Source organism: Gasterosteus aculeatus, chromosome 20 (assembly GCF_964276395.1).
Source record: "Gasterosteus aculeatus chromosome 20, fGasAcu3.hap1.1, whole genome shotgun sequence".
NCBI classification, from domain to species: domain Eukaryota; kingdom Metazoa; phylum Chordata; class Actinopteri; order Perciformes; family Gasterosteidae; genus Gasterosteus; species Gasterosteus aculeatus.
The window spans coordinates 7,575,689-7,603,631 of record NC_135707.1 but is presented as its reverse complement, the minus strand read 5'-3'; the positions used below and the strand labels follow the sequence as shown (position 1 = coordinate 7,603,631).

At 43.7% G+C, this 27,943-nt stretch overlaps 3 protein-coding genes across 3 annotated transcripts; 1 reads left to right on the top strand and 2 right to left on the bottom strand.

The window, feature by feature from the left end:
- The first annotated feature begins 142 nt into the window (after nt 1-142).
- Nucleotides 143-6,838, top strand: LOC120811043 (neuronal pentraxin-2). The gene is made up of 6 exons (XM_040166147.2): nt 143-304; nt 2,546-3,423; nt 4,293-4,761; nt 5,052-5,305; nt 5,432-5,611; nt 5,837-6,838. Exons 2-6 carry the CDS (start codon nt 2,734-2,736, stop codon nt 6,044-6,046), a joined length of 1,803 nt encoding a protein of 600 aa, XP_040022081.2. The 5' UTR covers nt 143-304; nt 2,546-2,733; the 3' UTR covers nt 6,047-6,838.
- Nucleotides 6,839-7,029: 191 nt separating this feature from the next.
- On the bottom strand, nt 7,030-15,701 carry cyth2 (cytohesin 2). Its single transcript, XM_040166172.2, has 12 exons — nt 15,509-15,701; nt 13,295-13,445; nt 12,802-12,868; nt 12,535-12,653; nt 12,347-12,427; nt 12,024-12,136; nt 11,527-11,675; nt 11,313-11,424; nt 10,647-10,723; nt 10,260-10,331; nt 10,000-10,154; nt 7,030-9,808 (listed from the first exon to the last, which is right to left on the bottom strand). The coding sequence occupies exons 1-12, from the start codon at nt 15,573-15,575 to the stop codon at nt 9,721-9,723; spliced, it is 1,251 nt and encodes a 416-aa protein (XP_040022106.2). The 5' UTR covers nt 15,576-15,701; the 3' UTR covers nt 7,030-9,720.
- Nucleotides 15,702-16,407: 706 nt separating this feature from the next.
- sphk2 (sphingosine kinase 2) lies at nt 16,408-27,893 on the bottom strand. Its single transcript, XM_040166139.2, has 8 exons — nt 27,682-27,893; nt 24,483-25,964; nt 22,638-22,787; nt 22,458-22,552; nt 22,225-22,340; nt 21,331-21,534; nt 19,605-21,213; nt 16,408-19,163 (listed from the first exon to the last, which is right to left on the bottom strand). The coding sequence occupies exons 2-8, from the start codon at nt 24,937-24,939 to the stop codon at nt 19,101-19,103; spliced, it is 2,694 nt and encodes an 897-aa protein (XP_040022073.2). The 5' UTR covers nt 24,940-25,964; nt 27,682-27,893; the 3' UTR covers nt 16,408-19,100.
- Nucleotides 27,894-27,943: the final 50 nt, after the last annotated feature.

Below are 27,943 nucleotides of genomic sequence, written 5' to 3'. Positions count from 1 at the left end.
TATGTAGAAGGATAGCTTATAACCAATATAAGCACATTTCCAGGATAAAAATATGATGACGATGGGGCAGCGAGTAGGATGTCAAAGAGTCCAAAAGCGCCAGGCGGGAAAGGAGGTGTGGTCTTCCAAGAAAAACAAAACAAGGGTGAAAGAGAGGAGGAGAGGAGGAGGATAGAAAAGAGAGGCAGAGACGATGAAGGAGGGAGAGAGAGAGTTGAGCTCTCTGGAGTAAATCTCTCAATCTGTTCAGGGTGTGAGGTGGACTAACTCACTCCAGTGGACAAGGACTCACAGGGATTCACAGGTACGGACGCTTTAACGGTGTTAATTTACTACAAACGTGTGTTAAAAGTTGTAGAAGAGATAATTTAAGAGTTGCAGTGTTGCTGTGTTTAGCTTCTACAATTTAGAGGCAATTTCTGTAAGAAATTTGAAGGTTTTGTTAAAAACAATACATGGCCATTAGTCAATTATTATAAAATAACATAGAAACCAGTTAGATTAGCGAAAACAGAACGTTTGCGAATTGTTTATTCGTTTATTGTTTATTTCAGTCAGCTACTGAAAGCAAATGCTAAACTAAACTAAAATGTAGACATCTGCAGTGATGTGTCCCTCTGTCACATGTTGCATTCAACAAAACACTTTGCTTTAAGATAAAGGAAACCAATTTATTAATTACCCTAGAAACATATTTAACTGAAGGATAAATGGAAGAATTGGACACATTTTGTGTGCTGGGTGTGTACGACATCAGCGACCGAGTTTGTTAGATTATAACTAGATACAAATCTGTCAGAAAATACACATTTTCACTGCATGTCCTGTTTGTGTAGCTGCATGACAATGAAGTAGCATGTAGCAACATTTATCCCATAATGGATGGTTATATGGTACATCTCATAAATAAATTCATTTATTATTCAACATATAATAGAACATGCTGAATAAGAGATGATGTAGCAGTAATGAGGAGATGCTCTATAGTAAACTTCCAAATCTGTATTCTAAGAAATACAGAGTATCATTTTACAATAGAAAGACTTTTATGTAGATGAAGTACAAACAATAAGAACTCAACTGTTTACACTGATAAGGACCGTTCTTAAACTTTCTTAAATTGCCATTAAACGCCATCCAATCTGTCTGGAAATAATTGGTTTGTTTACAATAGAGAGATTTCTTTTTACTCTGTTTGTCAGAGTCGACTATTTATTTATTTTTTTGATCACAGGCCTAACTGCTATTGTCAGTTTTCAATTTGTGACTAATCGCACTACTTAAATATCCACCACGACCATATGGTGCCGGGATGTTGCACGAGTCCAGTGCTCACCATGGATTAACCCCCCCAACACACACACACACACACACACACACACACACACACACACACACACACACACACACACACACACACACACACACACACACACACACACACACACACACACACACACACACACGAAAGGCACACAAGCCCACTTATCTCTGCTGAAGTAAAACAACTGGGTGCAATTAGGTTAATTGAGGTTGCTGATGAACTTAAGCTAAACTGGGTGTCACACGACCATCTGTCTCCCCTGTAAACCCTGGTAATCACAACAGGCAGAATATATTTGAGTTATCTTTATTGTAATGCAGAGTACATTATAAGAGATTCTCAATTGTTGATTAATTTGTTGTTTTAATTAATTGATTTTGTGGCATAGCAACTAATTCTTTTATTTTTTTATTTTCATGCAGTTAGAAGGTATTTTACCTTTGTGTTTCCTCATTGATAAAGTGCAGTGAATCATGTATGAACTATACACACACACACACACACACACACAGATTGTGGAGGCTGGTCACTGTGAGCAACAGGTGGTCAGTGAGGTTTAGCTGCCACATCACGTGTGTGCCATTTAAAGGCCGAGCCTGTATAATGAGGCACATGTTACTGTGCCCAGAGGGGTCAGTCCGGTCTAATTATTCAGCGAAATTTAAGGATCACCCTACTACCCGTACTGCTTTTAATACTATTAATACCAAATGCAAGTATAATATTTAGATTACCACCGAAGTCAACTTCGGGACCTGTTTTATTAAAAGAAAAGATTCTATGTGTCCTTGGAGTCTTCAGGTAGTCTGCTCACACTAAAGGGTCCACGTTGTGTGACATTGTGTGGTCCAGTCAGGATGTCACAATTCTCATTTGGACTAATCCTTGTCTGGACACCTTCTGGCAGTTTGGGCACGTTCCCATGTCACGTGCGACGTCCCGCCGAGATGTTCATCCACTATCAAATCCAGCTGAGAACAGAAATAGAACAGCACAGATAGAAAATTAAAACAGACATTTCTGTTAACTTGTAGATATAAATACGGGACACTGTGACAAAAATATCAGCAACATGAAGATAAAATGCAAAACAAAACAACGTCAGCATTATAATTGGGAATGGGGCTGAATGCGTACGTCTCAATCAAAAAGGCCTTTTAGCGCACACAACTGTGCTATTGTTGAAAACCTCAATCTAAAATCGGATGTTTTGTTTCACAGGTTTATTCCGTTCTTCAGTGGCGCAGGGGAGCGTTAGGAGTGGATACTCTGCAAATGGAGACCTTTCTTCTTATTTTCCCTGATGTCTCTTCTCCGACATCGAAGAAGTCAACACAACCTTTACATTAATTGCCATCGCACGTTTTGAAGTGAAGCCAAGCTCCTTAGACTTACCGGCTAAACTGTGGATGGAGATTATGAGGAACTCTCAGTCTCTGCACGTGTTCCTTGTTACCTTTGCGTTTCCTTTATTTTCAACTCTCCTCTGCCCTTCAAATGCCAGCTCAGGGTCTGATTATGACTACGGAGCCCACCCACGCTTTGTATGCACCCCTATTCCCGTGGACGCGGACCCCGCCTGCTTCCCTACAGGGGGTCCGGGCGTAGGGGCGGCGGGGCCCAGCGGACCAGGTCATCAAAGTTCCCCTCCTGCTGGCTGGTGGGGGGCGAGTGAGGAGGCAAAAGCCACCATCCTCCACCTCAGGGAGAGCCTCGTCCAGCAGAAGGAGACCATCCTGGACCAGAGGGAGACCATCAGGGAGCTGACGGCCAAGCTCACGCTGTGCGAGGGTCTCGGACGCGGCGCGGCGTCCCACGACGACTTCCACGGCACGGCCTCGCACCCCCAGCACGCCGGGGCGGCCGACCATCACGCCGTCACCGACGACGGGCACTATGGCGACCAGCAGGGTCGCCATGGAAACCTCATACCAGACTCGCCGCACTACGGCTCCGTGGGGAGGCAACGAGCCGACGGGGGGCACGGCGTCAACCACCAGGGGAAGGATAAACACGTGACACCGGGGGACATAACGTCCTCGCCGGAGCAGATGGAGAGGATGCTGCAGGCGCTGAAGGAGAGGCTGGACAATCTGCAGGTGAGTAACAAAGGGGGAGGGGGGGAAACCTTTTGTTTTAAACTTATTGCTGGCAAACAAAACTACAAGAAAAATGTGCATTAAAGAAAATATGATTCAGTTGATGAATATGAACGTTTTTTGATGAAGCGTCCCGTTATTTGTCTTTTCATTGTTCATCGGACACATCGATGCTGCTGTCACCAGAATGCTGAATAATCAAGTCCCAAAGTGGTACGCGCACTAAGTACTTGAGAAAAGGGAACAATTAAGGACCTAATTGCATGAAGCCACTTAACACATTGGTGACTGTGATGTCCCTCAGGGTGCATCTCAGAGCAACTACAGGCGCACGGGGGGGCGAGGGGGGTCGTCGCTGATGTCAGATGCTTAATTCACCTCAAGCATTGGATTGACTTATTTAATTTATGGTGGTCCTGTTTTTCCCCCTAGTTACTCACAATGGTTTCACTCCATCGGTTCATTTATTTGTTCTTTTCTGCTCGCTCGTCTCGCTGAACCGCGCTCACAGATTGATGTCAGGAGCCGTTGGGCGTTTAGAGGAGATGGGGGTGGAAGCACAGGTACAACATCCGCAGTAATTATCCTAGTCTCCCTTGACATACTGGTAATTAGGGCGCGCACATCGACAAAGCCTGGATTACCTGGAGGGGAAGAGAAGCAGAAGTAAATACAGGGTGATACAATTAATATCTGACTGTTGCGTTTGACATTGAAAGATTAATCGTGAATGTAAACAGCAGGCAAAGTAAGCAAAGAAGAAGACCTGATTCCTGAAGGTCACTTTGATGGGTTTGATGCCTTTGAGCTCAGACAACTGTTATTGTTGCCAGTACTTCACCTGTGGGTCCTTCACCAACCTCTTGCAGAAGAGGAACACATCCATCACCTACTCCAGTTCTCTGAAGGAGCTTCTTCAGAGGAAGATCAGCGCTCTGGAGCAGCAGCTGCACCATCGCGGCTCCTCCATCAGCGGCCCGGACCGCCACCACGAAGACGGTGGCCACGGAGACGACGGAGACCATCACCACGACGACGACGACGACGACGAGCGTCTGGATGGCAATCACCGCGACGACGGACACCCGAATGACCACAACGATGGCGGTCACAGCGACAACAGCAACCACACCGACAGCCACGGTGACGACCGCCATGATGCAGACACGGACCGTGACCATCACCACCATGACGATGATGATGATGATGAAGACCGGCATAATAACGAAGCAGACAGCCACAGTTACGTTTCACACACAGGATACAGAGAGCCAGCGCCACGGACCGGTTTTCACTCTCATAAATTGGAAGCAATGCTCAACCAGCTGCACCTGACAGGTAAACAAGAAGTGAGGTCACTTTTCTCAACATGGAGTCACTTCCAAGAGCTTTTAAAGCAAACTCGAGATTTATAAAATGACTCTGTATATTATCTACTGATGACAAAACCAAGAATTAATTAGTTATAAATTTTATTCTGGACATTTTGAACAAAATTACTTAAAAAATAAAAAGCTCCAAAACAGCTACTGAATATTATTAAAGATTTTTGGATTTTGACTCCAAGACAGTCGCTAAATGGACCGTGACACGACACACGGTGTGATGTTATTTCTCTTCAAAAACAGGTTCCGCCAGGACAAAGTTAAAGAGTCCCGACGCCTTCCAGATCAGCTTCCCCATGAGAACCAACTACATGTCCGGGCGAGTGAAGAGGACGCTCATGCAAGAGATCTTCGCTCTGACTTTGTGTCTCTGGATCAAGGCGGGCGTGGCGCCCGGCCTTGGGACGCCTTTTTCATACTCTGCCCCCGGACAGGCCAACGAGCTGGTGCTCATCGAGTGGGGGGACAACCCCATGGAACTGCTGATCGACGACAAGGTGAGGGAGGACGCGTAGAACCACCGCAGCACTTTCTCACACATCCTGTACATTTATATTATATTATTTATATGTATAAGTCTTATACCACCCCAGGACGTAATCATAGGATTGTCCCATCCGCAGGCCGTGACGCTCCCTCTGTCCCTTGAGGGGGGCCAGTGGCACCACGTGTGTGTGACCTGGTCGACCCGGGATGGACAGTGGGAGGCCTACCAAGACGGCGTGCAGAAGGGGTCCGGGATCGACCTTTCCCCCTGGCACCCTATCAAGCCCGGAGGGGTCTTCATTCTGGGGCAGGAACAGGTACTGTGCAGGCAAAGGGTTCATTATCTGTCGATGCTCGAATGCGGAAGAATAATCAATTAATATGTTAGATACTGTTAACTTACTACCCAAGCTGTTAGCTTGAAAAATGTTACATTTCAAATAAGTCTTTTTTTTTTTTTAAACATGGACGGCACAAACTGTGCATTGTTTTGGAGAACAATGGCCGCCGTTCATGGTGAATGTTCACTCTCTCTTCTTCAGGACACTCTGGGAGGCCGTTTCGACGCCACTCAGTCGTTTGTGGGCGAGATGTCGGACGTGCACATGTGGTCACACGTCCTGACTGCGAGCGACATCTACAGCTTGGCCTCGTGCGGCAGCCACCTGCGAGGGGATGTCATCGCTTGGTCCGAGGCGGAGGTGGAGCTTTTTGGAGGCGTCGCCAAATACCCTTTTGACCCCTGTCACTGAAAGCCCATGTGACCGAGGGGTGTGGGGGGGGGTTACATCCTGGGGCGGACTGAGAACATTTATCATAGATCAAAATGTGCAAGAATAAGACAGAAAATCCTTTGGCTTTCAGGTATTTTTTTGGGATGATCACTCAGCGGCACCAACTCAATGCCTTCCTCTAAACTTAATCAGAGAAAAGAGCAATAAACCTAATCTGTGTTTACAGAGACTTTGAGTATTTAGTAGACTTTGGTCTTTAGGTTTTGGACTCCACTGTAATCCTGAGCTAGTGTTTTACTTTTGAACAGACAAACAACAGACAACAAAGTGCTGTATGTGACATATTGTCATATTGTTAATAAGACTTAATATTGTAGCGTCTGCGATCAAATGAGCAGACCTCACGTGTGTTCTGTTGTGGTGAATTAACAGACGTTAGTCATAGATATGTTTTGAGGAATCGATTTGTAATCTGGATGCTTCTTTTTTTATTAAAAGGTGAGCCAGAAAATACAGCTAATCAACCAAAGAAAATGTAGGATTGAAACACTTTGTGTCATAGATGTTTTGTTTTTGGTTAAATTTGATTCATTTTTGTTTGAAACTGTGTATTTTGTGTGTTCCAGTCATTGCACGATGGCTTCTTAATTTCTTACATGATTTGGCCTTGACAGTTTATTTGTTAATGTACTGTATATGAAACACTGAATTTTGGCCAGATTTTATTTTTGGTGTTAAAAATTGTGTGCGTGCGAGTTCTTTCTTTTTTTTATGTTAAGAAAACGCAAATAAATAAAAAGTATAAAAACAGTCTTCATTTCATCAGAAACCCAAACCTGAAAAAGGTCAATTAGCAGATTGACAATAAATTACTATATTTCTTAACGACTTAAACAGACCAACATTGTTTAGTTGTTTGTTACATGCTAATATTCTGCAGGTATAACGTCAATGTGCTGAGATGTAACCAAAGTTGCTAAAAAACATACAGCAATTCATCATCTCTGTTCACCATTCATTTATTGTTACATAGTAGTTTAGTGGCACCGGTGTGTCATTTTCATTTTGCTACATTTACAGATGATCTATCATCTTCACCTCACAGTAAATAAAAATAAATAAATACAATAAATGAACATGTTCTGAAAAGGGTGGAATCAGAAATGGAGGCCCAGCTTCAACTTGATCATTTCAGCGTTCAATATTTAATGGCAATATTTGTAGGCCCAACAATTCATTTTTGGCAACTTCGAACTAAGAATACCCAGAAAGTGACGGCCTACAGACAGCCCGTGTTTAGTGTGGAGGCATGTATACAGTTAGGCCTTTTATGTCAGTTTGATGGAATCGTGGTGAAAGGCAATAACTGATCTGAAGGACTCATCACACTGTGTATTTAAAACAAGGTCTACATGTTCTGATCGGAGATAAAATACCTCATTCCATTTCAAACAATGTGATCAGGTGAACAAATACGGCACACGTTAAAATACAGAAAGGGAGAGCTGGCACTGACCAGGTGGTGACGCTACGCAGCATTTCTACACAGTTCAGGGTTCATCCTTCATCATATTGCAGTGTGTGAGATCGCCAGCAGAGGATGACACGGAGCACTGAGTCCAAGTAACAACATTTTCTCCAAAATGCTAAAATTGATAAAGTGCAGTAGACAAGTATTTTCACTCCAATTTCAATCCAACAGACTACTAGTAATAAGTTCATGAACTGGATGTCAAGCAAAGCCATCACTGGACACAACTCTGGACCTGTTACCGTTCATTTAATCTGAAAACTATTACATAATGAATCAAAGCTTTGTTAGTGTTCCTTGTTTTGGCGTCTCTTCCTTTGCATCACTCTGGCAAGACGGAGCGTTTCCGTTTGAGTAAACAGCTTACTCCCACTTGGGCAGCAAAAGAAGGTAAAACTGGACGCGTTTCAGTGAGCAGGAGACTCATTGCTGCTTGTGCTTTACAGCGCTGGTTTACCCAGAAAACCAACAGGCTGGGCCACAGATCAACCACAGTACTAAACATTTCCTGAATATCGTTTTGTTTTCCAATGAAAATATAACCAACAATGTTCTCTGTGGATAAACCAGCTTCCGTATTAAATGCAGCTCTTCCGTGTCAACAGGGAACACTAACACTTTTAAAATCAGTGCACTAGCATGATCAGCGAAGCGTCAGCACCGGCGACTGACACCTCGATCTACCAGGATGCTGTCCTACAGTAGCTCGTACAAAAATCAGACTAAAAAAGAATAAATTAAATCATTTCTATGTGTATCGTAAAGAAATATGCTAACATCTATTTACAAAAAGTATACATTGTAATGAGCTGCCTTTGTGATTCCTCGAAACTCGGCGGACAGACCCCAACAGTCATTAATGGTGAGAGAGATGTCGATGTTCGTCGGCGAGAGTGAAATGATTTGGGGCATGCTTGAACATCAGAGAGGACGATCGCTGCTAAATGGACCTTTTAAATCTAGTGTTACCAAGGGTTTGTAAACAAGCCTACAGACTGGAACTACGCTTTACTCTGCTATTGCTCAAACATGTAAAAAACATGCTGAAGAGGAACATATATATACACACGTGTTGTCTCTAAGCGGAAACAAGCAGCTTTTTGGAAGAAGAGGAACAGCCGTCTGCGATAATTGAAGCCCTCTTTCCGCCTGAACACACGACCACATCTGAAGGTCAACCGTAACAAACAGGGACATTTCCCCCACACAAGGGTTACAGTGTCTACGTGTAGACAGTAGCAATTTGAGTCAAAGCCGTGAGGAGTGCTGTAGCAAGCAATGGGCATATCTTTAATTGCTTGCTACTTTGACTTAACAGATTCCTCGCTCTAAAATAAATGTTGTTGTGGATGGTCGAATAGTGCGGTCACATTTTTTTGGGGTGAGCTGCCTGCCCCACTCAATAAGATTATATTCACACTAATGCAGACAGATGTCAGAAAGATACATTCAGGGGATCTTCAGTCCACGCTTCATTTTCAGAGTCTAAAAAGGTCCGTCGTGCATAACAAGTACCGTTAAATTATTACGCATGCACAAACTGCTTCAGCCAGGACCATTACATATTTCTGCTGAACAACTGCCTGCTGTTTTTAAAGTTTTCTTTGTGGTTTAAGGAGCAATTGTGAATGACAAAGTAAGAAAGAAAAAACTAAAAGTCCTAAAAATCCTGACAATCTTAGCATTTTTAAAGCATCTATTTTCCCAGCGTTTTCTCATTTGTCCATATTGGGTCGGCAGCTTTGACAAAATGTTCCTTTGAGATCACCCACAGTAGTGTGCATATGGCCCGCGACACGTTTCACTTTACTTGAATGCCGAGCGAGTGAGGAAAGCGGTGAGAAGACGGGACGGACGGTGCGCTCGGGCTGTAGTGCGTCGGGTTTTGTGTAGAACAGCAGAAGTGTGAGAAACAAGATTACAAGAGGCAGCTACAGCTGGTGAACGCGTCACTCTGCATGTAGCTTTCAAGAGTCTAGTAGGGAGGACAGCAAGGAGTCCTCGTGTCAGGGACAGGACGCATTCCTGGGACGGGAGGGAAGGAGGGGGAAATCAATACTTATGACGGGGTGGTGAGGAGAAGGGCTGAAGACCCGTGTCCGGTGTTGGAAGGCGGATGAGAATGGAGAAAGGAAGACCGGGAGAGAATGAAGGGAATACTCTATGGTTGTTCCTCCTTCTTCTTCAGTGATATACGTTTCTTCCTGGCAGCGAGCATTTCATAGAAGGGATCAACACTGACAGCAGATCTGTACAAGCGACAAAGAAACACTATTGAATTGTGTGGATGATGAAAATGTACAAATAAAAAGACCAGCCAGCAGTTAGGACTTTTTTTTAAACTAGGCCTTTAAACTCTGGTTTGGGCTGAAATGTCTTGCTGGTCTGACACTACCCCCATTTGTCTTGAGACACTATCCTTCCATTTTTATTTCCATACTTGATGCTGTGGATCCACTCATCCTTCTCCTCGGGCGTGGGGGCGGAGATGCGGTACACGTTGTGGTTTCCTTCCACCACTCTCCCGTCGGCCTCCGTTTTACACGCCTTGATCAGCTGACCACGGTTGTTTGGGATGTACAACTCAAAACAGTTCTGTTGGAAGAAAAGGAGAATTGGATTAACAATCGTACACACAGAGTTTGATGAAAGTAACATTCTGATAATTGCATATGCCTTCATAAAAAGATGCAAACTCACAGGTTTTCTTGGGTCTTCGACCTCACGGATGCTAAGGTTTTCCAAGGGAATGATACCTCGCGGCTCCTTATCCTGTTAGTGAGACATGCAATCACAGCAGATTAGATTCACAATAAAAAAAGGTTTAAATCAGTTCCAATAAATATTTCCGATACAGTAAATTACCGCCAATTGGAATTTGCCCCGAGGTACAAAAAAGCTTTAACAGGCAATCGCAATTTAACATTAGCCTGCAATCCTAAACATCACCACATTTTATTGCAGGGCACTAAATATATATGTATATATATATATATTTTTTTAATTAGGAAAGCCTACTCAATTACAGCAGCAACACCGTGTAAGGACAGACAGAGAAACTCCTGTTGCATGTGCACAAAGACTCACTGTGGTATACTCAAAGTAATAAAGGCAGTTGTCTGTGAGAATGAACCATCGTCGTTTCCAGGTTTTCACCCGTCCCCCTGAAACACAAGAATCCGGTTATGTGGATGAGTGAAAAAAGACTTGAAGGGATACTATTCTACGGTTTCTACATTCGTATAGCTAATCTTTTAAAACTACAACAAGTGTAAGTACATACCTCCTGAGAAAACAAGCAGCGGCAGTAGAGGGTGGAAATCGCAGGGAAGAAGCAGAGACAAAAGGGGACCAGAGTATTTAGAGGAAGACAGAGGACAAATAGAGACGGATGGGGACGAGGAAGAGAAAAGAGATTCATTAGTGACACGGAGATCACAGGTCCCGCCATGCAAAAGAAAAATCAGATTTTGCCGTGACAGAAGAAAGAGAGTCTCTTGTTCACCATCATGCTTTGGCAATGTACAAATTCCACAACCGAGCGCTGTTAATCCAAGTGGAGGCAAAGAAACAGCAAACCTCTGACAACAGGGCAAGTTATTATAGGACAGAACCAAGTTAAATACTAGCAGATAGAGAATTACCGTCTTGACAATTGTAACATTTAAATACTTGATTTGTCGAATTGTAAAGATCGGTTTAAGTTGGCGCGAAGGTTCGAAGTACAGAAACAACTCCCGCGAGTCATCTCACCGAGTTTAAGCAGCCAGCCCTCTCTGTCTGGGTTAAAGAAGGTGTGCGTCAGGTCATTGCCGTCGTCTTCTGGGATCTTGAAGGGCTCATTTTTAATGCTTTCGTAGAGATTCTGTAATAACATACAAGATAACTCACTAAAAGATCTTCACTGGCCTAATCTTTATTGTCACTTAGCCATCTCCAAAGAACAGCAAAGTAGAGCTCAACGTACTCTGAGCAGGTCTTCAGGCAGGTCTCCTCCCTCATTGATGCCTCGGTTCATCGAGATGAAACGATCCACTCCGGGTTTGTCCCTCACATTCGGGTTATGGAGGCTTGTATTCAGCATAATGATGGCAAAGGACAGCACGTAACACGTGTCTGCGAACAGGAGAGACACACAAGAGGAGGCACAGCGCTGAATTTGTGTTCTGGAAAAAATAAAAAGATATAGCTGAACCTCACTTCAAGGAAAGAAAATCAATGAAAATCCCCAAAAATGCAAAATGGTCAGAATAAAAAACATGTCTACAAAATAGGCATATTCTGCATGTTTCCACATCTGTTAATTTGTGTTAAAGGGCTTGTTTGTGTGAGTGTGCGCCTTATGTGTATTGCCCCATCCTGCAGTACATTGTTTGATTGAAGCAGACAAACAAACACAGAAGTTGTCCTGCATCACATTGGTAACAGATTAGGTGAGACGCATTGTAACGCGTTTGTGTTTACCGGTACTCTGGAAGACACCGGGGTTGCAGTGGCAGTATCTCTGAGCAAAGGCCTCCATCATTCTGTCAATTTTCTGCGCTTCACCAGGCAAGCGGAAACTCCACAGGAACTGTCTGCAGAGGACAGGTAGAAGGTCAAGTCAGAGAGAACAAATTTTGCAATCAAAATAGAGCCAAACAGTCGCTAATGTTCCCTGGTACAATTTCACCACCTCCCTGAACTGAAGTAACACAAAGACTAAGACAAGGACCATCAGAGCTAAGGCCGGGATACTATTCAAGGGATCTGGTGTTTGGTTCAATACCGCATCCCAAAGGGCTTACCTGAGGGCCTGCACGAGGTTCAGATCAGTAAACTCATGGAGGTCAACGAAAGCCTGAAGAACTTTGATGTTGAAGTCGTCTCTGCAGAACAGCAACAGCGGGATCACCGTTAAATAAGGCTTATGCAAAAAGGGAAAAGGGAAAAAAAAGGAAAAAAGGGACGGGATATATATCGTAAGACCAATCACCTTTCTCCGAGGTAATCTCCTATAGCGGTCTTGTTGAGGCCCTCTCCTTTGTAGAGGAACTGTGAAATGTCCTCTGAAGTGTGTCTGAGCAGCTCATTCTCCACCAGAAACACGATGCCCTGCAGAGAGGGGGGGAGAGTCCGTCACTACACAGCTAAGGGGAGGCAAGGTAGACACCAAAGTTTTCCACGACCATTATATCAGGGGGTACCCCCCAAAAAACCTTACGGCAAACACTGGAGACATACGAGTGTTGACGGGTTTTACCTTTTTTGGGTCCATATTGAATTTCTTCCTTCCCATTGCCACATGCCTGCTTTTCTGAAGAGTTTTACTAGAGAGAGCAAAAAAATAAAAGCATTGTAGGATTCATGTTATATCTCCTTAACAATAATTCTAACAGTAGGGAAGAATTAACCACTGATGATCACAAACAAATATTACACTTATAACTACTATACACTACTAATAAAATAAATAAATATGAATAAAATCGCATTTATTTGACAGTCAAAAGCTTGTGTTGGTTTGACGACGTTCACAACAGGGAGAGAAACGTTCAGGTCCCGTTGGGAGGATGATGTTCCAAATAACATAAGAAATGCAATCAGCGAACAGGTTTCCCAACTGCAAGTGATAACGTATTTGGGAATGGGAAACAAAACCCTGTGCAGTTTAAGCAAGCGACCTCTTGTCATTTTGGCAAAATTTGATATTGTTTAGAGTATTGTGGCAATGTTACTCTATGCATTCGTCTTACCTGCCCTCTGTGCTGGTCTCCAGTCCCTCCACCTCCAGAATTGCCTCTCTTAATTCCTCTCTGAGCCTCTGGATCTCCTGCAGCAGGATGCCCTTCCTCCTGCGGATGTCCTCCAGCTCAGAGCGCTCCTCTGGGCTCAGGTCTACGGGGACTGTAAGGGAAGAGAAGAAGAATGACCCCATTACTGCTGCTGCTGCAGATATAACAAATGGTAACTGTGCCCCAACAACATAACAAGGCCTATGGTGTCTTTATTAGCAACATAAAAAACAAAGTGCAACTATTTTGAGAACTGCAGTGTGGCTCAAAAATGGTTGCGAGTGCTCCTGCTATCCACGTCTTATGGTGCAGAGGAGTGGGGCAGAAGCAGTAGTAACTAAGCCAAATACAAAACATATACTAGTGAAGAGGAACTGGGCGAGGAACCTATAGCGAAGATAATTAATCTTTTAATTTTAAATGAGTAACTATACAACTCCACACTTGTCCCTCCCTTATCCTCTGCACTCTTTCCCTAATCTCCTGATTGCACCGGTTTGTTCACTCTGTAATAAAATACTGAAAACCAGCAGTCTCTTGCCCTACATTCCCCTCACAGAGCAGACAAACACTTCATGGACTCGACAGACTCCCACGCAGACAGTGTCACGACACAACGGTAGAACTCAACGTCAGACTGTCGGGTTGAGTCTTCTTAACATTCCTCTGAGAAACACACTTGAATAAGACACATCTATGGTTTCAATAACGCAACATCAGCGCATTGATGAAAAGCAAAAACAATGTAAAAAAATATTGCTTAACATTAGCGGAATAAGATGGGAAATTATTTTAAGTAGCATATAATGTGAACGGTTTTCATTGCCAGTACTTTCCACTAGAGAAGTAGCCCTTTTCAAAAAGGGGTACTGCAAGTTATCTACACTTACATTTGATTACATTATCACATTTTAGATGGGGCTTGAACCAGGTGTCCAAACAGGCTGGTGCTAGAAAGGTTAATTAAGTAGCAATCTATTTAGATAATGTCGACTAAAGGATTTGTATGGCTTGAAAACCATGACACAATCAATTCTATCAAACCGGTCATTAAATGGAGGGATGGGTGATACATCGCCACCGTAATCGCAAACATCAGGGATTTCTTCAACAGTGAAATTGTTTGTTTTTCATGGTTTCTAAAGCTGAATTTGAATTACACGATTTTACCAAAACTCCCTGTTTCGTACCAGTCAACCGTTTTGAGAAACATAAAATAAACTAAGCGAAGCATGACTTCCGTCAGTTGACACCTCGATAGAAGTAGGCAGTCTAGTAGGTCAACAGTGCACTGAATCCAGGCTCTTGCATTACACGTATTGCAACATGTCAAGCCACGTTAGATGATTCAGCTGTGAAGACTGTAGTTTCATATGATGTGGTATTTTGTATTACACTGATTTTTTAATGTTGGGTCAGTGATGGTGGCCATATATATATATATATATATACAAATGAATGGAGACTGTAGTCTCTGAACAATTGACCCAATTTGAAATCAACAGCTCAAATGCCAGTTGAACAACAGAACTGCCATATTTCTTATTTGTTGCAATCTTCTTTAAGTGGGTGCGCCATGTGAACCAAACTAGCAACTGTGTCTGAACGCCCCGTTATATATTTCCATTTGGCACAAAACGACCGTGTGTTTTATTTTTGATCAAACCACCCGGATCAGCAGAGCCTCCCAAGACCAGAGTGTTTACTCTGCAAAACAAACAGCTGCTCTAAAACAAAACCCGCCACGCCCACACAGCCCGCATCAACAGGACGGTTCGATTCCCACCACAGCGCCCAGGGTATCTTTACGACAAGGCGGGAGGTTTCACCAGCAAGTCAGCGATGCCCAAATGCAACAAGCTCTCGCGCAACCTGAAGGCTGGTCGCGGTGGTAGCGCAAATGCCCAGCGACGTTAGACCCGAGCACCGCAAAATAATCAATGTGTTAGTCGGCGTCGGGCTAAGCTAAAGCAGACGAACCGAATCACACCCGTGCTTCTCAGAGGAGATGCGTCGGGTAAACGGTTCATCGTTTCGTGTAACGTCGGCTGTCAGGCGGAACGGTTAAAGTGTCACACCTGAACAATTGAGCTGGGGCTTGCTGCGACTAGCCCGTTAGCTAGCGGTAGCCCGTGCAAATAGCTAATTAACGTTAGTAACGTTGAGCCCACTTACTGTAGTCCAGGTCGTCCATTTTCGGCGCTTTACTTTTAGGCATCAATATTTCAGAGTCGACTGTCATTCAATATTAGAAAACTAAGGATATATGTATAAATATATCCTAAAAACTTAAGGGAAAAATAGACAACCCCCTGGTGTCGAAATGTTGGGCCGGAGACAAAGAAGGTGGCGACACCGGAAGCGGTGTCTGCTGTCGGGGAGGATTGTTCCGGTCAGTTGTTTTTCAAAATATAACACTGGACATAAATTCATGTGGTGACTCAACAGTGAACTGGTTAGTGTGTGTGTGTTTGTTTAATATTCACAAGGCCCTTTTCGCAAACCTTTCTCGCGCTACTTGGGAGTTAGAGGATCGCAGGATTCTAAATGTAGTTTAACATTTGTGAGAAGCCCTCTGAAGTTGTCTGGATGTTTGCAGCTAGCAGCACACCTCTTAGGGTTACTAATATATTTTAATAATTATAAAATCATCCATGTGAGAGTTTGGTAGTTTGTATGAGTAAGATCAGTCATTAAATACAAAGGTCAAACCACATTGTCCACTCATTGCTTTTGAATGTACCAGATTGTCCTCTTGATTTCCTCTGGGACCAGGGAACCTACATTGTATTTTCCCAGGAGACTTTGATGAAAGGCCCTTTCTAAATGGAACACATTCACAATTGACGATATTGAAAGAGTAAAAACAAGTGACAGAAATAGTGAAACTGTATTATAGATATCCATCTCTGTTTTTTTAATAGTACACTGTGATTGAGAAGAGTGGAGTTTTTAAACAATGCCATTTGTTATATTTGGCTGATAAAAGCTACCGCCCCCTCTTTTTATCACATGAACACTTCTCGCTGTATTTAGAATTGAATGAAAAATGAATGTGACAGAAGTAAAGTAAATTCGCTTCAAAAAACGTATTAAGTTACATTTATTCAAAACCATATAACTATCAACTGTACATTGTGTATTTGAATATTTCATATATTTATATGATTACCATTTCATTGCAGGTAGCCCACTACAGACAACTTAATGGCATGATCAATAGAGAGTTTATACCTCGACATTTTGATTTCAAATTGGTCTATGACACCATAGTCAAAGCCATCAACGATAAAATTTGAAGGTGAACTTGTCACTTCAATATTGGAAGTAAACATTTGGCCCAAACGACTCCACTCAAAGTGTATATCATCTTGCTATTTAAAAGTGTTACAAGCTTGGACTCAATAGTCCGCACAGTGTAGTTGTGGTAGTATAGCTGCATTATGTGCTCAATGAAAAAAAAAAAAAAATCCAAATAAAGGCCTAGTGAGCAAAAAGTTTGACTCCATTTTCTGCAGTCGGGTTTTGACAATTTTTTATCAACAGCCAGAATTTACAGGCTTATTTTACAAAGGCATTGATTTGTCCAGGCATGACCAAGTCATACAGTATGTGGATGGCGACCCAAGCAGGCGGCACAATATCTCACTGAATGATACACTGCACATGCTAATGATTTATGCTTCGTCCAAACCCAAAACACCTTTTACACGCTTCCAAAACTGATTCATATAAGACGGAAGTTCCTCATGCCAGTTCCAAGATCTGCTGTTTTATTTTTATCAAGGAGCAAATAGTCATTTGGAAAAAATACAATAATATAACAATTCTTAAGATATTTCATTTAAAAAAAACAATTGATCACTTAATTTCAACAGATTAGTTACTCTGCCGGATCAAGTTATTTTACCACCATCTGATCGATCGGTTGATCAAGTATGGTGTAACGAAACACAGATGCTGGATTTAGTGTTTTGCCCTTATTTGGCAGGATTTTAAAGTTTTTCAAGGGTTTTGGAGTCAGTTCCATCTTTCAATTGCTGTGAGCGTTCAGATTGAGGCATTCATTGATTTAAAGCAGGGAATGTGATTAGTGTAATATAGTATCTGGGTTATTTATACTAGTGCATCCCTTTCTAGAACAAGCATTGTATCGGATTCTCGTTACTGTTTTGATGTAAAAGTTACAAAGCATTCTAGTGTTGTGATATTGTCTACTGCCTCCAGTTATTGTGCAAAATCAATGCACTCTTCCTACTTAACAAAAGGCAAGTGAAGCCTTCTACAATTTTATTGTTGATTACTCAGATAGTGATATTTTCGAGACATCTATGTGAACTTAAACTTTCCTAGAAAATGTACATTCTTAAACAACTGTATAAGAAGCTTGCTTTGTTCAGATCATTTCATGTTCAATATCTTGCAAAAGTTTAAAATCATCGTCGAGCAACCAGTGGCTATAAAAAGAGGCAAATTATGTAAACTATTACAATTATCACCGTTCAACGGTTCCATTGCTCCTACTAATGTAATGACCCTCAGAAAAGCTTGAACTCGCTGTTCCACATCGAGTCCCTTGGATAAAAGGGTCATTGATGTGTACATTTGTCCAGATTTTCTCCATTGACGCTTAAAACAGTGGAAATTAGTGTGCTCAAAGATAACAGTAAGTAAGTGGGTCTACCAGCTGTCTAAGTAAATACATGTAAATTTGCTCTGATGTCGTGGACAGACACCAAAAATAGGTGGAAAGAGGCTCATGTTCCGTTCACACCACGAGCAACACGGGGAAGGTCTTCTTCATCATCATCATCATCATCATCAGAGGCCTGTGACAAGAAGCAACAAATTGACACCAAGGACGTGCGACTAATAGGCGAGTTGGTCTCAACTTTTCATTTGTGTCCTGACAACGCAACGAAGCGTCAACCAATCAAATGTCCCTGTCCCCCCTGCCGGTAGACAGTTTCCAGTGCTGTTTAATATCATCACTGCGTCTGTGGGCGCTTGTGAAACACTTCAATGTTGACACACATAATATAACGTTGCCGCTGCCGATTGGCTGTTTTGTTGCTTCCGACGCTCGTAGTGTGAACACAGCAGAGGAATATTTAGGTTTTTTAAATATGTAAGAGCAAGTAAGGGCAAAGGTAAAACTGTACTGTCCATGGAGGGTCGGATAAGGCATTTCTTTCATGGACGGAAGCTTTAGTCTACAAAAGTTAGACATTGGGATGGGTTTGAAGATACGGGGTCGGGGCTGATTTAAATTAGGCTGTTGGTCCAAGTGAATCTCAATGTTGTTGTTTTTTAGCATTTCATGTTTAAGGACGTAATCTGATTTATTTTGATTTCATTAAAAGGCAAAATCCAGTTAGTGCTTCTCTGCATGCATACAACTAAGTATACATCCAACACATGCACTATCTGCATAAAATAATTCCATAAACATTCGATTGTTCTTCCCTTCCAACTATCCCAGGCTGTGCAGTTTTCATGCTTGGGTACGCTTTGCGTAATCCAACAGCTGTGCAATGAGGGGCATTTTTCATCCATTTTCAAATTCCCTATTAATCCCTGCAGTCATGCTTCAGTGATGGGCGGACTCGGTTGGTTATCCCTTTCAAACCCGGGAAAGCAGTTTCTCCAGTCCTGGCTAGTTCAAGTATCTCAGATACCCCGCCCTCTCTTCCAGAGTATGGCGACAACAAAGATTACGTAATTTAGTAGAGCGCTGTATCCGTCAATCGGCTCAACCAATCCCTGATTAGAATCTGGTAATCTTCACCCCAGAGTCACCAACGATGAGACGAGCCAAGGAGGGATGAACCTGTAAAATATTAACAGATGAAAATGAATTTATCACCAATGATAAGATTTCAATTCATTAAAATACCTTTGCCATAATTAAAATGTTGCACTTGAAAAGCATCCAGTATATCTGCAAAATAGACTAGTTAATAAATACAAGTAATCAGGTGTTATTGTCAAACATAAATGCAAAACAGATCAATCATTTAAAGCTTATCCATTACTAATTATCTACTGGTAGTCATCATAGGATCAACGCAAAGTAAAACCCATATAACAGCTTCCAAAATCAAAATATCATATCTGGTGCAGCAGTGCAAAAGTATGTTGCAGTTACATGATCCCTGTCCTTTACATGAGGTGGAATTTGTAAGGAAGCAAAACCCCTAAACGTAGAAAATAAGGACCACCGCCTATTTGATCAGATACATCAAAAGTTAAACCATGTTCCCCTGCTGACCTGTGCTTGAAGAGGCCCATAGGGCACCAGCTCTCCATCCACAGTGAGTGTCCCCCGCGTGGACAGAGGCTGCAGTCGGAAGGCCTTGCAGGTGATGTGGCTCACATACGGCGAGGTGACGGAGTGGTGGGTTCCTCTTTCCATGGCAAAGAACAGCCTCAGAAGAGTGGCTCTGGAGATCCCCGCCCGCACAAAGGTCAGGTGGATCAGCCCATCGTCAAACCTGGCCTGTGGTGCAGCATGAAGATCAGCCCCAAGGTGGGACTGGTAAAGGGCCAGTACCAGGACAAAGTCCCCTTCAATGGTGACCCAATCTCTGGTGGGAATGGGTTGATCGAGTGGGGGTAACAAGTTGTCCCGAGGGACATTCAAAAGTGAGACCAAAGGTCGGCTCTTCAGCGCCCCTGCTGGCTCAGCAACGTCAAAGTTAAAAGATGAGGACGGTGTGCGTAGAGATGGTGACGGCGAGGTGGAATTTGGGGTATTAGGACGGGGGACGAGGTAGGACGAAGAGTGCGGCGAGGCACATGAAGGGGAAGATGGCGGCGTGGGAGATAGAGACAGGGAGAGGGACGGTAGTTTAGGGGGGAGCGAGTTTGAGTGGGAGTGCTGGAGAAGAGAGAGGGGCCTCGGACGGGAGGCATTCTGGTTTTGATCCAGGGTCTTGGGCTTGTAGGAGAAAGGAGAGTGACGAAAGGGAGAGGAGATGGTGAGAGAACGCTCCCGAGCAACGTCCATTTGGTAGGGATCCTTCTGGTAGTAGGTCCCGTTCAGATCCACGTCCTCCACCCCGTATGAGGTGCCAGAATCCGCGTCGGCCTCCTGACTGAGAGGCTGGTTGAAGAGAGTGTCGGCTATCTGGCTTGAAGGTGCTGAATTCTTTCTCAGCGTCTGTCGGATCTCCAGATGGCCATCTGGGCACGTGAGATGACCCTCCTGCCCTTCTCCGACCTGTCCCCCTATGTTTTCCTCACAGTTCTTTTCCAGCCCTCTTGGGTGCAGCACTCTCTCCCCCTCGGCAGAACCCCCGCTGCTTTCCCCATCCCTCCCCCTGTCCTCCTCCTCCATCTCACTGGAGTCTTGCTCCACCTTTCCTTCATCTTCCCTGTCAGTCTGGATCCCGGCCAACCTTTCTACCTTTCCCATGTTGCAGTCTTCCCTTTCGACTGACTCTGGAATCTCTGAACATCTCTCTGACCTCCCCTCTTCTGCCTCCATCTCCACCTCTCCCTCCCTCTCCCTCTCTCGGTCCTCTGCCAAGCTGCTTGTCCTCACGACACCAGCTCCTCTTCCCCTTGCCCTCTCCCTCCTCCTCTCCCTTTCCCTCTGCCTCTCCTCTTTTTCCCGCTCTACCTCACCCATACGCAGGCTCCTCTGTTCACTGATGCCCATGTCGGAGCAGGTGCGATGGATGGGCGTTCGACAAAAGCCCTCCAGGCCTTCTGTGATACTGCGGGAGAGGGGTCTTCTTGGCAGGGGGGGCGTGGCATCCGGCGATGTGTCGCTGCTAGAGGGAGGCAGGAAGGACAGACGACCCTTGTAAGATCGAAGAGAAGCTATGCGCACCAGTGTGCCCAGGGTGAAGCGAGCTGATCCCAGGCCACGATACCTGGAATAAGGAAACATTAGCTATCTTCTGTAATAAAACCTATTTGATATTAGGCGAGAAATAAAGTAACGTTTAGATGAACAAAATCTAATGATCTGACAGCAATTACACACCCACCTCTCACTCTCAATGTCCACATCGGACACAAAGCCCCAGGCAACGGAGAGGAAAGAAAATAGTCTTCTGGGTGATGCAGGGCGGCTGTTGATGGAGGGCGGAGGGCTTGTTGTCACGGAAATCACGTCCATGGGTCGGACACCACCTCGACAGAGCAAAAAGCAGCAGTTCAAAAGAAGGGGCTCCCGAAGGCACATGTCATACCTGAGGGAGATTAAAAAAAAAAAAGGACAACGGGTCCTGTGAGTAAAGACAACGATAGAACGTTGCAAACAGCAGATTAGTACAGAGCTGTTAAGCGACAAATGGGTGTAGATGACAAGGTGAGGACAAAAACAGCTGTGTCTATGTATGAGGGTTAATCCTCTGCATACGTTGAAAAGCTCATCTTATCCACTTCACACTTGGCAGGCGTATTTATGGGCCACATACAGTGTCACGGTTTGTACTATTGGACACCCACCACGTTCAATATTGATACACAACAAACAAACACAGCTCTTTGCAGCAGTGGAGGTGGGGCTTCAGGGCTCTACAGATTGACTTGGTCATTTTGGCATCAGAAAGAAAAAGTACAAAAAAGCCAAGATAGCATGTCCAATGTGGCACGTGACAGGGTTAGATTAGGTCAAAACCTAATAAGAACAATGTTTACTGTATCAACAACTAAGAAGATTGCATTGAATCATGGAAACTGAAAATAGTTCTAAAATAGTGATAATAGTTTCTTTAGTAGTTTTCATTTAGAAAGTATAGAGAAGCGATGTGATAGGATGTCATAAATGATCACTTTTCTGTAAACACTGCTAAATAACTGTCTGGTTTGACATTGGGCTGGAAAACAAGATTGGACTGAGACTAACCTTTACAGATATGAATGAGAAGCATGCTTACCCTGCATGGTGATTGACTGAGCCAGCCAGTGCATTCCCAGATCCACAGGGAAGAATACCAACAGGGGTTTTTATTGCTTGTTCCCAGTCAGGACGCTCCATCAGCCCATTTATTACCTGCAGGAACACGGCACAGAGATATTATTTATCCTAAATGTCCTAAAAACAGACATTAACTGTCTGGAGCCAATCCCTTAGTTCTACCATGCTACCCCCAACAAAAACAAGACTCACTTCGTGCAGCAGGCCATCTCCGGAGACGATGATGATGCCGTCCCAATCTGTGAGTGATATCTCTCTGATGAGCTCTCTGGCGTGGTTCTGACGCTCTGAGACAGAATGATTGAGTCAATACCGGCTATGTGTGTATGTATTATATGAATATATGATGCGTCTTTTTCCTCAATGGGTTACCTGTCTGTATAAGGTTGTAGCTGATGTTGGCCTCTCTTATCATTGGCAGGATGTGGGTCTGACACCACTGCATTGCCTGGCCTCTCCCACTGAAGGGATTGACCAATAACATTAGCCGCCTGGGACGAGGTAGCAGACTTCTTGAAAATTCTGTATGAAAAATAAAGAGGGCACAAAGTTAAAACTTACCCAGAACAAAGCAAGGAACGCGCGGGTTTACACCAAAACAACCCGACAGGGAGCTATCGTTGCAGTTTTGCCCGACCCTGTAGTGCAACCAAGCATTTGGGCTCCTTTACTTCACCTCACAGGATCCACTTCACACTGTATAATACTGCACCCAAAAGAGAGTCTGTTACTCAATTCAAATCCAGATGACACAAGTACTATTCAGAATATAGGGATTAAATAAAACAAGGTGGTGAGATAATCAATGATTAATTCCCTTTCATCAGCTTAGTTATAGATAATCATTGACAATCCAACAACAACACTACAGCAAAATCAAGCAAATTAACAGAAAACTCAGCTAACCACAGGTACGTGGTTCATGAGCATGAAAACGTACGGAATCAAGACAGCAAGTGATTCAGATATGGTGGTAATAGATGAGGGAAATATAACAGAAGGCTGTGTGAGCAAAGTGGAGTCGACACTAGGGGTGAAACTGTAGGCCAGCAACACTGAGAAAAAAACAGGTTGGTTTGTAACAAAGTATGAATGAGGCGAGAGCAGGCCAGAGACAAACAGAGTCACAGAAAAATAAATAAAAAATGAGTGACAATTTTACCTCTGGGAGGGAGATAGTGATGTGATAGGTAAAGACTGAGGAAGACAAATGATGAAGAGATTAGAGAGTATTTATGGGTTTAAGATTAAGTCTACAGAGGAAAGATGGAAAGATAGAGGAAGAAATGGGAGATGCTGGGAAAGTGCAGGGCGCATTTAGTAAGTACTGGTGTGAACAAATAAACACACACAGTGAAGGTAAACACTACGCAGGTCCTTGCTATCTGTCGGATTATTGAGGCTGGGGGATACAGTGCTTGGGAATGGAGAAGGGGAGGGGGGCAAATTCTAGCAGCCCCACCCTCACGGTCTCTACATTTGACACTGAATGATACGGGACGTGTGTGCAAGGCAGATAAGGGAAACAAACAAAGAAATATTAGTTAGTGAGAAGTAGTTGGGTAAAACAAACAGTGAAATACAAACTAAATATTCAGAATAATCAATCTTGTATCCTCTTAAAATGTATTAAGGTTAATCCCCCATGTTTTTTTTGCCTAACTACTCTTCTGTGTGACCAAATGTGACGGGTGAGAATCAGAAGCCATTTTTGGCCACATACGTTACACATGGAGGAATTTGTTTGTGTGACATTAAGCTACACTTGGCAGGCATTAACAAAGGAAGAATTAATCAATGCGACACGAGGCGACATTGTGTCAGTAAACAAGAATGCAAAGACTTATTAATGGTCACAAACAATACGGTCAACCGAAGTAGATCCCACATCTACTGCAAACTAGCCATGTTGGCCATTTGATAAAACATTTCACTGCCAGGATTACTAATAACTAGCAGTTGCATGCCTCCCCCATCAAGTTGAGTTGCACTCAGCATCCGCGTCTGTCCGAAAAGGTATCACTTCTTTTATTAGACATTTTGTGATCAGTTCTACATTTCAAGACTGCCAGACTTCACGTGAATGCCTGTGCCTTCAGTGCTGAGACATTAAAATAAGACTACTAGGGGTTTTAGTGTCGAGGAAATTTTAAATTGTAGACAAATCAAGATAAATGGGATACAACGATCACATGTAACTCCCATCTGTTAACTCACCTGTGTCAGCAGTGACGGTCACACCTCTGAGTAGACACTGCACAGCAGCCGACCACCTCTCAGCTTCACACCTGCTTTCTGCCAGGTAGGCCCTCACCTGCCTGCGTCGAGACACGCCTTTCCGTCGTTTGCCCGGCGGGTACCAGTACAGCACCAACAGAGGAGGCGCGGGGGCGCGAGGGCAGCTGCACCCCACTAGCTCTGATAAAGGCAGCAGGAGGCGGGCTTCCTTCCCCGCCTTTGGTGACAGCCGTTGGATATGTATGTGGGTGTGAGTGAGGGTCAAGGCATAGTTAGAGGCCGGAGAAGGGGAGGCGGCCGGGGAGAGTCCCCCCGAGCCGCCGGGGCTGTTGGGGCAGCTGTTATTGTTGCTGTTGCTGCCTGAACCCCAGCTGGCAAATTGGCCGTGAAGGAGGGCTTCTGCTGTGGATGGTGAAGAGGGTTCTGGAGATCGCATCCTCGCTGCTGAAGCCAGGATAAAGTGGGTCTGCCAAAGCTTGGTGAGCCGTACTCTCTAAAGTTACAAAGCTTGAGAGAGGAGATTTGAAATAAAATCAAAATGGATCTGAACGCCAGTCTGGGAACTTTATCCCGGTGACCTCCTCAAAATCATTCTCCCTCCCACAATGTTGCAAACAAAAAACGCTGAGTTTCTGATTCCGTCTGTGCAGTTAAGAAGTATCTGTTCATTTGAAAAAAAAAGTTTAAAGGTTCCTCCCGTAGAGTATTTATCCAGTGAAGATAGGAACTTTGTGTCACAGTTAGAGAGCTCCCATCACAGCTTGATCTGAAGGGTTGTCAACTTCTACAGTTTACTACCAGTAGACAAATGTGTGTGTTACACACTAACATGGTCAAAGAAAACATCAAGACATCAATTTAACATGTACATATTCCACAACAAGCTCAGTCATTCAAACAAACTTCTTCACAAGTTTGCATTGGAAAAAAAGTGTGAAAAGGGAAGCAGAGCAACTGCTCAAAATCAATAATACCGTGTTAAATAATTACACAACGGAACAAATAATTAAGGGAACTACTTATGAATAAGACAAACACACCTTTTTAAACAAGGAGGCTGCAATCATTAAATTCAATGAATGCACAAATTTTGTGGAGTATGTTGCATGGTAGGTGCAGCCCAAAAAGTAATTAATAGCACAAAGATATGATAAGTGAACGCCTTTTCAAGACCTTTGATACCTGTATTGCTATCTTTGATCTCAGTGATATAGGAGGCACACAAGAGGAGTGACTATACTAATCCTCTAGACAGTAGTGTAATACATTGACGTTTCAGCCAAACAAATGCTCCTGCATACAAGTTTGTTATGTTTTCCCCAAGAACACTATGTAGACAACAAAAAAATACAAAACAACAAAAAAAGACACACAGGGAGACAGTTCCAGGCCGGCCCTTAGTTTAAGTCATGGTAGTGTCCTTGAGTCGAGCATCACGTTCCCTCCCTAAGATCCTTGTTCCTGTACGAACACAAAAGAGTAGCAGAGGACAAAAGTCAATTGTAGAAGTTTTATTTAAAACGTAGCAGAACTACAATGCGTGAGTAATCCACCCGGGCACATTTTTGGAGCGGAGAAAGCCACATTGAAGTCAACTAAATGGATTGAATGGATTGTGCCTGTAATTCAACATTGATTTCTCTGTGCATAGCTGACTATTTCTGTACCATATTTTGACAATTAGAGATAAAGTACAAAGAACAGCCATGATAAGACAAAGAGATTAAAGCTTAAGCAATACAAGACCGTGCCCTTGGACCCCAAATGCCTTTTTTTTACTTAATGACTAACAGTCACACATCCTCATGCGCCTTGCTGAGACAACACATTATTTTGCGTCAAAGCTAGAATGTGGATGACCACGTCTGGCTAACTTCTGTTTAATGGGATTTGTGGAAATAGTGCCTCATTCACAATTGGAATCTAGGATTGAGATTTTGCAAATTGCTGACCGACATGGTTGTTCATTTAAGAGGTTTTCCAGCATGGAACAACAAGTAGCTTCATAATGAGCCTGTTAGAAATGAAATGAGTTTAGGATATACTGTATACACTATGTGAGAATGTTTACATAAGCATAAATAATACAACAGCAAGATGACAGGCTTAAGTAATATTAAAGCTCCAGGCCAACATAACTCAGTTAGTGCGTCAAAGCGCATTTACTGGACTATCACCGCCGGGCTTGGGTTTACTCTAAATTAATAAACTGGGCAAGTCTTTCAAGTTCCATATCAGCCAGGAAACATTATGCAAGCTGTGGTGTAGTCTAAATCAATACTTGGCTGATGTCCTGTTTAGATAAACACACACACACATACACCAAACGGAGCTCTCTGGTGTCCATTGTTGCACCTCAGGTCCTCGTATCGCAGGGCGGGGACACCCAGAAATAATGTCAGCAGACTAATTCTGTCCCCCAAACAATGAGCCTGTTGTTGAGTGACTTCGGGGTATCTTGGGAAAGTTTCGACCACCTTGTTTGTTTTTAATTGAAGAGAACTCACACACGAGGGACAGGTGCACTCTTACAGACATGGTCCGAACTCCAGAAACAAAGTGACGTTAAGAGCGACCGGTTCCACTGTCACGATCCCAATGACATCCAGGCGGTGACAGGCTGTTAGCCCGCAGAACAAGTGCTTTCCTGCTGGAGTTTAACATACTTCCCTACGGCGTTACATTTTTCATTTCACTGTTAAAGCCTTTGCCGTATCGGTCGGGAACGAAAGGCGTTAAAAGTGACCGAACCCTCGGTTAAATGAACGCGAATAACCGCTAGCTAACGCGGGTCCAGCAGCTAACGTCGGGTCCTGTAGACTGACAGCGGGGTCAGTTGGAATGCTAACGTTAGCATCGGCTAGCGGGGTTCTGCCCAACACGCAACAAAAGTTTAAGCCAGCTCATGGCGCCATGTACCGTTTTCTCTTTAAAATGACAAGACGCCGCCGTGCGCGTGCTGAAAACGGGGACATTTGATATTTTGCGTTTGGTTTATTGATAACTTTAAAGATAAAACGTTAACCGAGCGAGCGCAGATAGCGGTATTGGATGACAGCGTTAAGCTAACGGGCTTCTTCGCGTTAACGGCTCCCTCCTTAAATCCCCCTTATGGTCAGCGCCGGCTTGGAAGGAGCAAAGTTAAATGGCGTATTTCAAAGCGAAACCCAAAACGTACCTCATGTTGTCTTCCTCCCCCACTCATGACGACAGGTAGTCGCTTGCTCTGGAAACTGTAGCCGGGAGCAGGAAGCGTCTGGAGACGCAGCAGCGGCAGCTCTGAGCGGCGGACAGGAAGCCCAATGGCGATAAGGAAAACACCGCAACACCCACCGACATTCTCCAATCACCGAGGAACCACTTCCTGGTCAAATATTTGACCCCCCCCCCGATAGACCACTCAGTCAATACTGATAAAAACGTAGTGACGTCAGAGATAC

Bases quoted from the DNA above. Each gene is read 5' to 3' on its own strand.
- cyth2 (XM_040166172.2), bottom strand. From the start codon at position 15,575: ATGACAGTCGACTCTGAAATATTGATGCCTAAAAGTAAAGCGCCGAAA. The intron at 13,446-15,508 runs GTAAGTGGGCTC...CTTCCCTTACAG, and splicing joins AATGGACGACCTGGACTACA to TCCCCGTAGACCTGAGCCCA. The intron at 12,137-12,346 runs GTAAGCCCTTTG...TGTCCTCTGCAG, and splicing joins AACCTCGTGCAGGCCCTCAG to ACAGTTCCTGTGGAGTTTCC.
- LOC120811043 (XM_040166147.2), top strand. From the start codon at position 2,734: ATGGAGATTATGAGGAACTCTCAGTCTCTGCACGTGTTCCTTGTTACC. The intron at 4,762-5,051 runs GTAAACAAGAAG...CTTCAAAAACAG, and splicing joins CAACCAGCTGCACCTGACAG to GTTCCGCCAGGACAAAGTTA. The intron at 5,612-5,836 runs GTACTGTGCAGG...TCTCTTCTTCAG, and splicing joins TCATTCTGGGGCAGGAACAG to GACACTCTGGGAGGCCGTTT.
- sphk2 (XM_040166139.2), bottom strand. From the start codon at position 24,939: ATGCGATCTCCAGAACCCTCTTCACCATCCACAGCAGAAGCCCTCCTT. The intron at 22,553-22,637 runs GTAACCCATTGA...ATTCTGTCTCAG, and splicing joins CTACAACCTTATACAGACAG to AGCGTCAGAACCACGCCAGA. The intron at 21,535-22,224 runs GTAAGCATGCTT...AATCTCCCTCAG, and splicing joins TCAGTCAATCACCATGCAGG to GTATGACATGTGCCTTCGGG.